Here is a 14,492-nt window from a genome sequence, read left to right on the forward strand (position 1 = left end):
GGTGCCGCATGGATGGGGGGAAAGGAGGCTGAGAAAGAGAAACCGAGGCGTGGAAGGAGAAGCCGTCATTATGGAGTCAACAGTGGCTGACAGCGTGCCATGGGGGGAGCACAGAGGGGACCAGAAAGAGCTTGCTGAACTGAGCGAGAAGCCCCTGGCAGCCTCCAGAAGAGCAGTGGCAGGGGAAAAAGGCAGGAACCAAATCTGAAATGCACTGAGTCCAGGACTGACCGGCAGCAGCGACAAATGATGCTAAAACGAGACGCATGTCCCACTTCATTAAAACTCACTCCTGGCCCCCAGGGTCTAAGGAGGCAGTGGAGATGTGGAGAGCTGTCCCTCAGTCGCCCAGGCGCTGGGAAACTGGAGAATAAGCATATGGCGTCTCCCAGCCTGGGGCTCCACTGCCTTACTCAGAATCCAGTCACTTACTCCTAAGGTCCTGAGGGAATCAGGAGGAACTAAACCAAACTGGGTAACACAGAAATTCCTGGAGGCACCCAGAGCCCTGACAACCTAGCAGAACGAGGTGAAGACACAGAATTTCTCTGCAAGTAACATCAGGAGGCAAAGAAAGCGGCAGCCCTGTCCTCCAGACACATTTGCTTGACAGCCCTGAGCTGGTAAGTGGGGAAGGGGCTCTTTTACGTAAAATGACTGACAGACGGGTTTTAAAGGGACTGCTCATCACTTCTCCCCAGGGTAGCTTCAAGTCTGGCTAAACTGAAAAGATCAAGCGCTTGACTTTCAAGCATCAGGTGTTCTGACTTCCTCTTTAGTGTTTTAGATATTCGGGAACTGAGACCTTCTAATAAGATTCCAAAAATAAGAGATAAAAACACAGGCGACAATATTCTGGCGAGATACTCACTGAATCAAGTATGAGCTGCTTATTCAATTGAAGCTCAAAATCTTCTTTTATGAAGCTCACATCCCCTCCGGTGTAGCCTGCCAGCTCCTGTGGGCGAGGGTCCTCAGGTCAAAGGGAGCCAACAGACCTGTTACAGAGGGTTCTAAACAGTGTCACTGCCCTTAAGTCTGCTGTTTTGTATGTTCAGAAAGGCAACACACCACTTCTGTCTCCTAGAAGCTACGTCCTAGTTGCTCTGGATGGTACCAGGGGCCTGACAGAGCTACACAGTCACCAAACACATTGAGTAACCGCAGAGAATGTCATTCCTTATGTGTGAGAGTAAAACACTGGCGACATCACATTTCATTACAGAGCTTGCTAAGGATGATACGGCTTGTTTGGCCTAATCAGTGTTTGCGGGGAGAAAAAGATCAGCCCACCTTTTACAATTTGGCACATTTCCTATGAAAATCTGATTTCTAGTTGCTCCTCTGACACTGAGATCAGGCAAACAGAGCGTCGGAGCCCCGCTTCTCCCCAAGGTCACCTGCCGGGCCCTGCCGGCATGTGAGTCACAACCCCTGCCTTGGGTGTTCTTCAAGGGTCACCAGGGAAATCACTCCCATCAAATCACAGCTTTCCTAATGGCCTAGTAAGTGACACCATCAAAGAGACCGGAACCTTATCCTGACTCTGCACTCTGTGAAGGCAAAACCTGAGCTACAGGGAGCAAACCCAGGGCTAGGAACCCCGAGGGGGACGGACACCCTTGCAAGCCATTCTAGAAGGACTTTCACAATGAGAGGAAAATGTCAGTATTAAAAACGTGACTACCCTTGCGTGATGCCCTATCCCACCACGGTCACGGAGCCTGCAGAGGTCACGGGGGAAGGAATACTACCTGGTTAACCTTCAGCAAAGCACCTCTTCTCGGTAAGATGGAAGGGTTCCGAGAGTCGATGACCATCGCGTGCTGAAAGAAATGAGGGGCGTCTGCACTTCAAACAGGCCTCTGACACAACACCAGACACTCACTGGGCACGAACTGTATGCCAGGCACTGTGCTAAGCGTTCCATAACTCTTCTGCCACTTCATCTTTACGGAAACCCCATGTTACATGTGAGGGACCTGGGAGAGTCGGGGAAACAAGTCACATCCACTGGGTGGGCCATTCCGACCCCATCGCCAGCCTTGTTCTCTCAGGGAGCTCGACACGCTGACCAGTCAACTCAGCCAGCTCCTGACTACAATGCCACGGTCAGCTCTTACGCACGCCACTGCCCGTTACCTCTGATGTTACTTAGAAAAAATGACATGAGGTTGTGTCCAGAAATTCAAAGTGACCAGAAGGCACCATTTTAGCCACCCAAACTGTGACGCTTCTCAATCCCTCCCGATGGAGGCGAAGGCTATTCTCCCAACTTAAGGCACGGCTGCATCAAAGTATCTACACATCTGCCCTTACCGAGAGAGATGACTTCAGCGAGTGCCCGCTCTCTTTTCGGACGGCAAAAGACACTGTCCTGGCAAGGCAGCCCAGCTCTCGCCACACGCCCTCCCACTTGACACTGTGGCTGGTCTTCCAAATGGGAAACTGCAGGCAAACATGGGAAACCGTCAGCCTTCTGTGCTGTGCGGACAGGGGGCCGTCCCAAATCAGGTCCTGGGATGAGGCATCACTAAGTGGATGGACTAAAAGCTAAGACACAATGTTTTTAATGATGGATGGGCGACAGGAAGAGACGAAGGGAAGCTGAGGCAGGAGGGAGGAGGGGAGAAAGCCGTGGCCGCAATCAAAGGGAAAAACTGCACGAGGGGTAGGGCTGTGCTCTGGGTGAGGACACAGGGTCGCTCGTCTGAAAGCTGCATACAGCTTTGTAACTGACTGCTTTCTTTTCCAGTCTAAGACCATCGGACACACCCCGCCGGCTGTCTGCAGCCAGGAAGGGTGACCCAGATGACCCACATCAGCCCCTGTAGAAGAGCCAGGAGACAAGGTTACACTTGAGTGAAGAGCTTCCTCCCTGCGGCCAGAGAGGCCTGAGCCAAGTGAACGCTGGGGTCCGGGCAAGCGGGACCTGCCTCTTGGCCTGACCCTCTTCCCTCGAAGCCAAGCCAGCCTTAGATTTCCGTCTTAGAGAAATGCCCAGGTTGGTTTTGAACAGCGCATGACATAGTTTGGTGGCCTTGGGAAGGATAACAGTGATGTAACCACTACAAGGGAGCCACGTCACGTCACAGTCCCCAGAGCGAGTCCCACGCTGGGCGTTCTCGTGGCACTCAGGCCCAGACAGCCCACGTGGCTTCCAGGGTGACAACGTGGGGCCACTACCTCAGCACGATTCCTCGTGAAGCTGCCACGAGGCACCAGGCCGGGCCCTGGGGAGGCAGATGGTGGGAGGGCAGGCCTTCCCAGCCGCCTTTTCTGCACTGAGGGCCCCAAGATTCAGCTACTTCCCCAATGCCTGTGGGAAGGGGAGAGCTGACCTAAAGCCTTCCTCCCTCCCTTATAAGGCGGCTCTTAACAGGAGAAACACTACTGCTCAGAGGAGACACATTTGTGTCTCTGGATTCCCGGCAGGAGGACGAGGCAGGGTCCCGATGACGCCGCTGGGCTTGCGTAGTGAGCACCTACTTGGTGCAGACCCCGAGGACACACATGAGGAGGATGCAGTCCTCTCCTCCGCAGCCTCTGCTCTCAACGGCAGGGCTGCAGCTGCAGGAGCTCCAGACCTTGCGTCCCTTTGCCTGCCCTCCCTCGCGGCCTATTCCAACACTCTGATGTCCTGCATCTCTATCCCATGTGGACAAACAAGGTGTTTCTACTCTCCTGAGGATCTGCTCTTTCAAAAAGGCTTAAAAGAAAGAGATAAAAGGGGACTTGGGAGAGAAAGGTGGGGAAAAACCTCCCACCCTGCTGGTAGCCTCCGCGTCCTGCGGGAGGGCAGGGCTGGAGAGAAGAGTGTCTGCCAGGGTGTCAGCTGCCGCATCCCCAGCACTGGGCAGGAGGGTCTGAGGGCAACTCCCTGCACATGGAGAAGGGCGGCCACACCGAGGTGAGAATGGACGTGCGTCTCCATGCTGAGCTGCGCCCTCCTGGCTACCTCGGAGCACTCAAGAGCTTTCATGACTTTGGGCTGCAAGGGTAAGAAGCATGAGTGGCTGATGCCTCTCGAGTGCCCACAGGGGGCCGAGCACACAGCAGGAGGCAAGCCTGGGCAGGGATTTGGGACTCAGACCACAGTCACGGGGCAGGGGCGATGAGGGGCGTGCTGAGACAGCTTCCTGGGCCCCATTCCTGGTGATGCTCACTCAGCAGGTCACTCGGGACCATGAATTTGCAGGTGAGCCCGAGGCTGCTGGTCTCAAGACTTGGGGAACTACTTTTATACGGGATTGTGTCTCAAGGTCTTTCCTTGTTAACTAAAGCCTAGAACAGGACGGGAGGAATGAGGATGAGCTAGAAAGGAAGGAAAAAAAGAGCAGCGTTCATCGTAAAGCCAAAAAAGGGTCAAACGATAGTAATTCCATGCGCTGCATCCTGCTAGACATCAACTAACTGTAAACCAATGATGAAAGCTTCCAGAAATTTGAAGTAACTTTCACTGGCTGTCAGGTTTCGATCTTAGCAGGTACAAGGACGGACAAACAGATGGTGTCCCAAGAAGTCAGGAGCAGGGAAGAAATCTGACCAGGTCAAAGGAGCTGCCACCATGGAGATTAGCCACTCTCTGGCCCCGGCACGTGCACTTGGCTAGTGAAGAGGTGCCCGGCCGGCAGGGCAGAGAACAGAGGGCGACCCCAGCAGCAGTGCCTGAGGCTCCGAGCACCAGACCACACAGTGGCTGTGCGTGCCTGGCCCCGCCCACGCTTGCCGTCTTTGGGAATCAATCAATCAACAGACTCTTTGGTCCCACTCAAGTGTCTGAAGGGAAAGACTGAAAAGCTACTTACACTGTACTCGGCTGATATTCCTCTGTCCGTCTCCCGGAGTGAGCTCCAAGGGAACTGTCCCGTAACTTTATATAAGTTTACAGAGAAACTAGGAGACAATGGGACAGAGCTTTAAAAGCTGAAACAGTGATTATAACTTGTACACATTTAAATCAACAGATTTAAAAATAGACTTCAGGGGTTCATCTTCACGAGGAAATCTACGGGCTTGCTGTAACACTGTAGAAGGGTAAGCTGATTCTGCAAAGTTTCTTTTCACAATCAAGCCACCTATTTTAACTTTTAAACAAGGCCACTGAACTCAATGACCTGTTTGGCTTCCTACTTTCTTTCGAAGTTCCCAGGCTGTGGTTTGAAGAAGGACAGGCCATACGAAGTTTCTTTTGTTCCATAGGAAAACTGAAAAGTCACCTTTTCTGCACGGCCTAGAAGATTAGGGAGTTTGAGGCCAAGTACCTAGGAGGAAAAAAAAATAGCAGGGATTTAAATGGAAGGAATGATAACTGTTTAGAAAGACTGTGTGAGCTAAGGGACTCACTCAAAAACAGAACAAAACTGTAGATACGGGTCTGCCTTTCATTTGTGATTGCTCTTCTGCCTTCAAGCTTGCCTCTGCTGAGTGCACACAACTGGTGAATTCAAGAAGGCTAAACCTGCTGACTGAAGCTCAGAGAAGTCAACTCTATGGGTTTGGAGTTTAGGGGAATTTCAATAGGAAACTCTTAATATGAACATGTGATATCCTCACATCATTCCCAAACAATCCACATTTACAACAAAGCATGTTATAATCAACTCTAAGATGAATGAGAACCACGGGACAGTTTACAAACAAAGGTTGAGGGGCGTGAAAGAGTTCCAGAACTACCACCAGTCGTGTTTTCAAAGCTCCCAATTGAAAGTTCCACTGTTAGGAAGGGAAAAACCTGTATCTCACCATGCTGCCTTCGTTGTTCCCGACCATGGTGTTGTAACTGCCCGTCAATCTCCTCAATTCAGTTACTTCAAAGGTAACGTCTAACCCGTTGGGAAGCGCATTGTCACCTAATAAGTGAAAAAGATGAAGACAGCTCGAGTACGCAGCTTTATGTTTGGTCCCACTGCTGCAAATGACAAAACGCTTGGGTTTAAAGCCCAAGAACATGCGCACACAAAATCCCGCTACACCTCGACGCCAAAAACCTGGGTCTGGTTTCCGTGGTGGAAGGTATCAAAAACGGACTTTGCTGCAAGGAATAAGCAGCAGCAGCGTTACTTAAACACACGTTATTTACATTATTTGCCAGACGTACTTGTTCCCCTACTAGTGAGGTCCTTGAGAATACCTGGGGCCTCAATTCAGCTGACATTAAAATGTGGAATTCTTCTGACAAGAGGGGCTCTAGGAACCCTGGCGGAGAAGCAACAAGTCGACACAGATGGAGGAGGTGGATCTTTCTGTCCTTCCTCAAGCCGGGGGCGTGGTGCCTGAGCTCAGTGCAGCTACCCCTTAGCCGCTGTGGGCCCTGGGGGGCAGGGGAGCAGGGCTGAGCGCTGCAGGAGCCTGGGCACCCCTCAGGTGCTGGACACCAGCCGCATCTGGGAGCTGTCAGACTCACAGACGCCCAGGCACTGGCTCCCAAACACTCAGATTCAGCTGGTCTAGGGCTAGGGTGGAGCCCTGGCACTTTTTTTTTTTTTTAATTAGCAGACTTTACTGTTTAGAGCGGGTTTGGGCTTATAGAAAAACTGAGCATAAAGTTCTCACCCCCTCACACACATCTCCCCTCTCATTCAGTCTGCAGTGGTGTGGTGCGTTTGTTACAACTGATGAACTAATGGTGAAACGTTACTACGAACTAAAGTGTGATCTGCACTAAGCTTCATTCTTGGCGTTGTACATTCTAGGTGTTTGACAAATGGATGGCATCCATTCTTTTTTGAAAGCTCCCGGGTAATTCTAAAGGCAGCCAGGGCAGAGAACCACTGACAGAAGTGGACCAGCTGACCACGTACACGTCACATTTGCGACAGACAGGAGAGCGCTGAAACTAAATGCCACCCACAAGACTTGCTACCAAGCAAGCCCTCCGGAGCAGCGGCAAGGGCCACTCTGTCATGCATTTGTTCAACCAGAGGCAAGTCGCTTAAACCTCTCTGAGCCTGTTTCCTTAGCTGAAAAATGTTTTTTTTTCTAAAAGAATAACCATGACACTTCACCAGGTTTTTGTAAGGCCCCCACTGGGTCGTGTGCAGAAACCCTCCCCGCGGAGCCCAGCACAGACACTTCTGTTATTACCACTGCGACTCCGAGGGGGCAGAGACAGCCGGCGGTCTCCCAGCACCCCTTCTCGCTGCGTACCAGTCCAGTGGGTCTCATGCTTCAGCACTCATCAGTCACCTGCAGGGCCCGCCGTGCCAGACGGCTTCAGTGGGATGTGCCTTTCTGCCAGGTCCCCAGGAGGGCGGAGCTGCTGGCTGGGGGCGCACTTTGAGAACCACGGTTCTCATCGTAACTGAATCCTCGCGTCTTGGCTGGGTCTGTGGCCACACAGACTTGACTTCCCAGCCTGCCCTATAGCTCCATGTGGCCGTGGGATGAGAGGGGAGAACCGTGTACAACCCCTGGGACAGGCACTCATGGAGAGTGGTGTGCCCTTTCACCCTTCCTTCCTTCTTCCTGAGGCTGGAACGGTGCTCAGCCATCGCAGGGACCAGGGGACCCTAGAGACGGTGAAGTGACAAGCACCAGAAGAAAACCACACCCGCCCCAGGTCGTGACCTCAGGGAGCAGAGCTATGACGACACCAGCCCCAGATGGTGGCCTCCCCTCTGTCATGGAAAGAGATCTCCTTTGCCTAAGCCACTGGTATTTGGTGTCTCTGTCAGTCACAGATGAATCTATAGTCCAGATAATAGAAATCCCTTTCATTCATATAGTATTTTATATTTTTGCAAGCACTTTCATATACTGTTTCATTTTTATCTTCTCAAAACTATCTTCCACTCAATCCAGAAGAGTTCACTTGTTCCTTGATTCATTCCAAATACGTATTTTTCAATAGACATCTAGACACTCAACTCAGAATGAAGCCCGCAGCCACATAGCAAGTCCTTCACGATCCAGTCTCCTGATCATTTTCCTGCCTTATCTTTCATCACTCTCCTTCCCCACATCTGCATTCTGGCTCTATGGAGCCCTGTGGTCCATCCAATGACCCTTTCTCTCTCTGGCCACTGGACCTATTAAACGCTCTCTCTCTCTCCCTGGAACATTCCTCATCAGCCCTGCTCCCCAAATGAACTCACACACATCTTTTAGGTCTGAGCTTATGTATCACCCCTTCCGGGAAATCTCTGATCCGTCTTTCCCTCCGCCCCACCAGGAGAGGCAAAGTTTCCTCCTCCAGCACCCCCCGCTTACAGCACGACTTATCAGCTGAACTGTCCTCACTTCTCCGTCTGCCCCCGACGCGCTCCCACTTGACCAGAAGCTCCTTCAGAAGGAGACTATGCCTTGTCTGCTACTGTCTCCCCCCGTGGCAGGGACTCATTAACGAAAGAATAAACACTGGCCAAGTGGACAGAACTGCCCAATATCACACGGCAAACGAGCAAACGAACCAAAACCAAAGGTGAAATCTGACTCCTACCGCCCTCCTCTTTTTAACACACATTTGGTGGAGTCTGCTAAGAGCCCATCCGGACACCTGCTGGGGTGGGCTATCCAGAAAAGCCTGGCTCTCTCCTTCTCGGAAGGAGATCCTTCTCGGAGCCCTGGTACCATCCAGGGGCTCAGACAACAGCATCTTCAAAGTCACCCATCCTCCCTCGGCCTGACGTAAAGATCCAGTTACTTCCTTGAGGCCACAGGTGCTCTCTGCCTGGACACAAGGTGTCTGTGATCCTGGAGGACGGAGGGAATCAAAGAGAAACTGCACCATAATATGCACCTTGACATGTATCGATCAAGACATCCACCTGTCTAAATATTCCCAGACGAAGCAGTTTCTCACGGGCTTCGTGAGATTTCCTCATTACCTATAAGAGAGAAGAAAATAATAATAAAAATAGAGACTGCATTCCTCTAAGATACAGGACTGTAAATGGTGGCTGTAGCATTTAGGCCGGGGGCTCAGCATGTGGTGTGAAGTATTGATACCCGAGAAGAGAGCCCCACTAAGACCAGACAAGTGAGCCGCTACTTGAGTAAAAAGATTCCTTAGTAAAAAGTTACTTTAAGCTTAAAAAAAAAAAAAAATACAGTTTTTTAAAGTGGGAATGGCTGAACACTGCTGAAAGGTCAAGTAAAACGGGGACTGGAAGAAGGCAGCTGGACGTGGCCTCAGGAGGCTGCTGGCAACTCTGCCCAGGCAGGGAGATGTGGTGCCGAGGGCAGAAGGACAGAAGGAAGCCACGGAGGAGAAGACGACAGTGCAACCCAGGAAAGACGCCAATGGATAAACAGAGTAGAGGCCCGAGGAGACGGCGAGGCTGGGGAACTACCAAGAGCCCGCGCGCCCGGTCGCTGAGGGCCCTCAAGGGGAAGCTCGCTGAGCGCTAACGGGGTGCGGGAAGGGTCGGCACCCACTGCCACCAGCTCTACGGCAGCGCTGGGACAGCTGTGAGGAACACGGAGAGGGGCCAGCCGTGGACGGGAGGACAGACACCCCTTCTCCAGGATAAGGGCGAAGGCAAACGCACGTCAGTATGTAGGAGGCTTCTGGGAACTGAGGGGGCTCAGCCCCCTTCAGCGTAGGCGGCAAGGTCATCCGCGGAGGCTGGGGCGGGGTACTCAGTGTGTGAGCACACAGAGCTTCATGGGATCTTCAGAAGGGAATGGACAAGAAGGCCAAGCAGAGGGAATACTTGCCTCGATAAGGTTTTTAGCCTTAAAAACATCTCCAATTTCACACATGATGATGTCATCTTTAGTCCTTCCAAGCCCATCAAAATGAACGTGCTGGACGACCACCTAGACGTGACAAGGGGACGCAGATTATTGAGTACCAGACAGGGCAAGAGATCAGGCATTGAGGCTAAAGACAAATGTCTGAAATTAGTTTCAAAGATTTTTTTTTTAATTTAATGATCCACGCTTCTTAATTCCCCACCTTTTCAAACAACTGGTCACTTGAACTGACTAGGTCTTTACTTCCTGTGAATGAGATCAACCAGGTCTCTGCAGCCAGGTGACCAAGGACCAGGTCAGTCTTAAACCCAGGCAGGGTGCAGAGGTCCCCTACACATTCTTCCCCAAATGTTCCCCAAGCACTGGCCTCTGGATGACGCTGACTGTGACCTGGTTTAGTAACGGCATGTATTTTGCCAGAGATCTTGTGTGCATTTCAATATAGCCTGATAAATGCTGGCTCAGAGCCCCTCACCTGTCTATAAATGCTCACTTCATTCATTCATTCAATAAAAATGCACTGATTACCTATGAACCAAGTATCATTCTGAACACTGAGAATATAGCAGCGAGCAAAACATAAAAATTCCTGCCTCTATGGAGATTATATTCTAAAGGGCAGAGAAACAGGCAACATACACGGTACAGTAGATGGTAGTGAGCAACAGAGACAAACCAAGCAGGGATAATGGGGAGTGGTAGGGAAACGTATGACTTACAGGTGATCAGAATACTATACTAAGATCTTAATCAAAGAATTAATGGGGGCTTCCCTGGTGGCGCAGTGGTTGAGAGTCTGCCTGATAATGCAGGAGACGCGGGTTCGAGCCCTGGTCTGGAGGATCCCACATGCCGCGGAGCAGCTAGGACCGTGAGCCACAAGTACTGAGCCTGCGCGTCTGGAGCCTGTGCTCCGCAACAAGGGAGGCCGCGATAGTGAGAGGCCTGCGCACCGCGATGAAGAGTGGCCCCCGCTTGCCACAACTAGAGAAAGCCCTCGCACAGAAACGAAGACCCAACACAGCAAAAATAAATAAATTAATAAACTCCTATCCCCAACATCTAAAAAAAAAAAAAAAAAAAAAATCAATGAAAAATGTGCTTACATTTCTCCCACTGTATTTAATTTCAAAGGCAACAAAGTTTAGAAAAACTTTTATTCAAAACCCAAGGTCTTTTTTCTGGGAGCAGGGAACAAAGAATAAACTTAAGCATAATTAGAGTTTCTCTTTGAAATACTTTTGGTTTTTTTTTTTTTGTAACATAAATTCAAAAATGTGTTTGTTTACACTGGCCACGTAAATAATCACCAAGGAAAAACTATTCCTCTAAAACCAGAAACTATTTCTCCAAGTGTCCAGTCTTTCTGAAATGTAGTTGGCTGCAAACTCTCCTTTGATAAAGGTGTCGACACAGGTTAATCCCTTTATGTTTCCCCAGCGGCTTGTGGAAGCGAGTGTTTCTAGTAACAACTCTATCCAGCCCTCAACAGGATACTCACATCTTTGTTCTCAAGAATCTCCTGTTTAGCTTCAGGTTCAACTTCAACAAATTCAGCTTCTTCTCCTAATCCTCCAAAATCAGGTCCACTGGCTGGAAGAGGTTCCAAACTCTGAAAGGGAGGGAGAAACCACAGATAAATGAACTTATATTAAAAAACAAAAGCTTGGGACTTCCCTGGTGGCACAGTGGTTAAGAATCTGCCTGCCAATGCAGGGGACATGGGTTCGAGCCCTGGTCCGGGAAGATCCCACATGCCGCGGAGCAACTAAGCCTGTGCGCCACCACTACTGAGCCTGCACTCTAGAGCCCGCGAGCCACAACTACTGAGCCCGTGTGCCACAACTACTGAAGCCTGCGCCCTAGAGCCCGTGCTCCGCAACAAGAGAAGCCACCGCAATGAGAAGCCCGCACACCGCAACCAAGAGTAGCCCCCGCTCGCCTCAACTAGAGAAATCCCGTGCGCAGCAATGAAGACCCAACACAGCCAAATAAAAAATAAATAAATTAATTAAAAAAATAGCTGCTAGGGCCTCCCTGGTGGCGCAGTGGTTGAGAGTCCGCCTGCCGATGCAGGGGATACGGGTTCGTGCCCCGGTCTGGGAGGATCCCATATGCCGCGGAGCGGCTGGGCCCGTGAGCCATGGCCGCTGGGCCTGCACGTCCGGAGCCTGTGCTCCGCAACGGGAGAGGCCACAACAGTGAGAGGCCCGCATACCGCAAAAAGAAAAAAAAAAAAAAAAAAAAAATAGCTGCTAGTTTTGTCTTTAGATGGTGCCCCAGAAAACTCAGGACCGCGGTCCCCTCTGGGGCTGAAGGCAGCAGGGTGGGGGGCACACGGGCAGCATAAGCGGCTGTTGACGCACAGGTGTTAGGCTGGCACTGAGCCCTCGCTGTCCAGAGTATTGTTAATTCATAAAGCAAAGACGAAAATTCATCAGCGAAAGGGTCAGGCACACACCTACAATGGCTGCGCCATGAACCGAGGACTATACTGCACCTAGTTCTGTACACCTGAGGCCCATTTGAAGACCCCCCCAAAAAAAATTTTTTTTTTTGCTTTCCCGTTATAGAAAGTATCCTAATTTTTAAAATCAAAACTGGATACATTCTAGGATAATTACATTAACCAGCCAAATTAGTAAAAAAAATGTTTCTGGACTCTGATAATTCGTTTTGGTCCAGAAAGTCTCACACACTAAGGGGAACTGCATATGCTCATAAAACGGGCCAGCCAGAAAGCAGTCCCTTCCTTCAGTCTAAACTGACATTGTCTCAAAAGCATTCTAGCATCTTCTGAATAAGGATTCTATAATAATAATTATGGAGACATGATAATATAATAGTATGTATAATAATGAACACGTAACATTGTGTATTTATTACATATATACAGGGATTCCCAGACACTCGTGGAAGTGGATTCAGAAGGTCTAGTGTGGCACCAGGTGATGGTATAAACAGGCAACTCTGGGGAAAACTATGGGAAGCAGTATCTGGCTGCTTCCTCACTCCACCAGTTCTCTACAGATAAGCACATCTGAAGGGCACAGGAGCGTCTGACATCTGCAGAATGTGGAGCAGTGGGGACTCCGGGCCCCTCTCACCTTCTCCCTGGAACGTTCACAGCCTCTTGTCAGCACATCCTCCATCCACTGGTCCTCTGGAAAGGTAATGACCTAACAGCGCCATGTCCTCTCTCCCATCCTTGCCCTAAAAGACTCTGATAGTCCTCAAAGGTGCTCTCGGGGGCAAATGCAACTAGATTCCTTAGCAGGGCACATGAGGAACTCCACCATGCGGCCCCCACCTGCTACTCCAGATTAAATCCCCACCACCCCCGACCCTCACCTTTGTGTCTGTGCACACCTGGTTCTCTCCGCCCAGGTTAACTACCTGCCTCCCCGGAAAGAGCTGAAAGAACCACTTTCAGTGCCGTCTCCTCTGGGAGCCGCCCCTGGCTTCTTCAGGGAGAATCAGTCCCGCCTTCACAAGACACCTCTTGGAGAAAATTTATGACCTTTACAGGTACTGGTTTTTTCTTATTTTTATCTGCCCTGCTATATCAGAAATACTCAAATATTTACGGAATGGGTGAGTGAATGATTTTTTTCTTTTGTTCTGACATTTCATAAACATCTGAGCACCTACTGTCCCCTAAAGAGCAGGGAACGCAGCCGTGAATAAGACAGAACCAGTCCTTCCCTCAGTGGCTGAAGTGGATTATTTACATAAATAAAAAGGGAAGATAACGTTGGGCAAAGAAACAGAATTTATTTCACATAATTATCCTCTCGTTTTTGTTGTGTAAATATTTTTAAAATGAGATCATTACTATATTTCTCAAAAATATGAACAAATTAAAATAGTAACTTTTTAATGCAACATTTCATGAATACGCTTTCTGTATTTAAGTTTATGTAGTGCAAAAAAGTATATTATAGATTCGCAGATGTGTCTATGCAGAGCATATACTATGGTTAGGAATATACGCACATATTCATTCTTCTTAATCTGAATGCTTGACAAATAGACTTTGGGCATAAAGTCTATGCTAAAAAATTTCCATTACGGTTCCTAAAACCTCAAAAGCATGAAACACACCTCACCAAAGACATGCTAGACCCATTTGTATTCTTAAATCTGAAATTTAGTCTTTAATTCAAAAGGTGATGTCTTTACAATTTCACAACTGCACTAAAGCTCAATGTCCTAAATTAACTGTTTCACTACTAGAGATTCATTCATTCACCAAATATCCACCCACTATGTGATAAGCGCTTACAAGGTCCTCACCCTCACAGAATTTACATCCCAGTGTCTGGGTAAGCATTTAGTGAAATGAAATAAAATAAATATTTGGATCTAGCCTCTAACCTTTAAGCAGATCAGTCTACTAGTGAGTCGACAAATTTTATCAAACGCCACGTGCCAGGCACTAGGCAAGCCAGTGCTAACTGAAGAAATAGGACATGAAATAAATTTAATGAGTTATGAACAGCATCTTTAAAGTGATATAGACTAGAATCAGATAGAAAATACAAGAAAAAATAATAGGTATCAAGGCTAAATACTGTTTCCAAAAACTTTTGTTTCACATATGCATGAAGGTACTAGGTAGCAAATATGGGATGTTTTCTTACTGTGAGTCCTGACCAAAATTCAAACAACACTGGCTAGTGAGATGTAAAGGCCAAATTAAAGAACTGAAATTATTTCTTGTCAATACATTAATCAAAGGAGCAGCAGTTTTAGTGTCAAAGGAGCTTAATAAAAGCAGAGACTTTTTCTTC

General features: G+C 49.2%; 1 protein-coding gene across 1 annotated transcript in view; it reads right to left on the bottom strand.

Moving 5' to 3' along the window:
• The window catches only part of SAMM50 (SAMM50 sorting and assembly machinery component), a 32,862-nt gene that overhangs the window by 16,878 nt on the left and 1,492 nt on the right, over positions 1-14,492 (bottom strand). Inside the window, exons 2-10 of the mRNA XM_081248892.1 lie at positions 11,201-11,311; positions 9,661-9,762; positions 8,741-8,828; positions 5,746-5,852; positions 5,134-5,264; positions 4,809-4,896; positions 2,320-2,448; positions 1,755-1,826; positions 872-958 (exon numbers count right to left, since the gene is read on the bottom strand). Of these exons, the coding sequence (XP_081105018.1) occupies positions 872-958; positions 1,755-1,826; positions 2,320-2,448; positions 4,809-4,896; positions 5,134-5,264; positions 5,746-5,852; positions 8,741-8,828; positions 9,661-9,762; positions 11,201-11,311 (915 nt within the window). The remainder of the gene's footprint in view (positions 1-871; positions 959-1,754; positions 1,827-2,319; positions 2,449-4,808; positions 4,897-5,133; positions 5,265-5,745; positions 5,853-8,740; positions 8,829-9,660; positions 9,763-11,200; positions 11,312-14,492) is intronic.

The sequence above is a fragment of the Mesoplodon bidens genome (genome assembly GCF_964165515.1).
Source record: "Mesoplodon bidens genome assembly, chromosome: 11".
NCBI lineage: Eukaryota > Metazoa > Chordata > Mammalia > Artiodactyla > Ziphiidae > Mesoplodon > Mesoplodon bidens.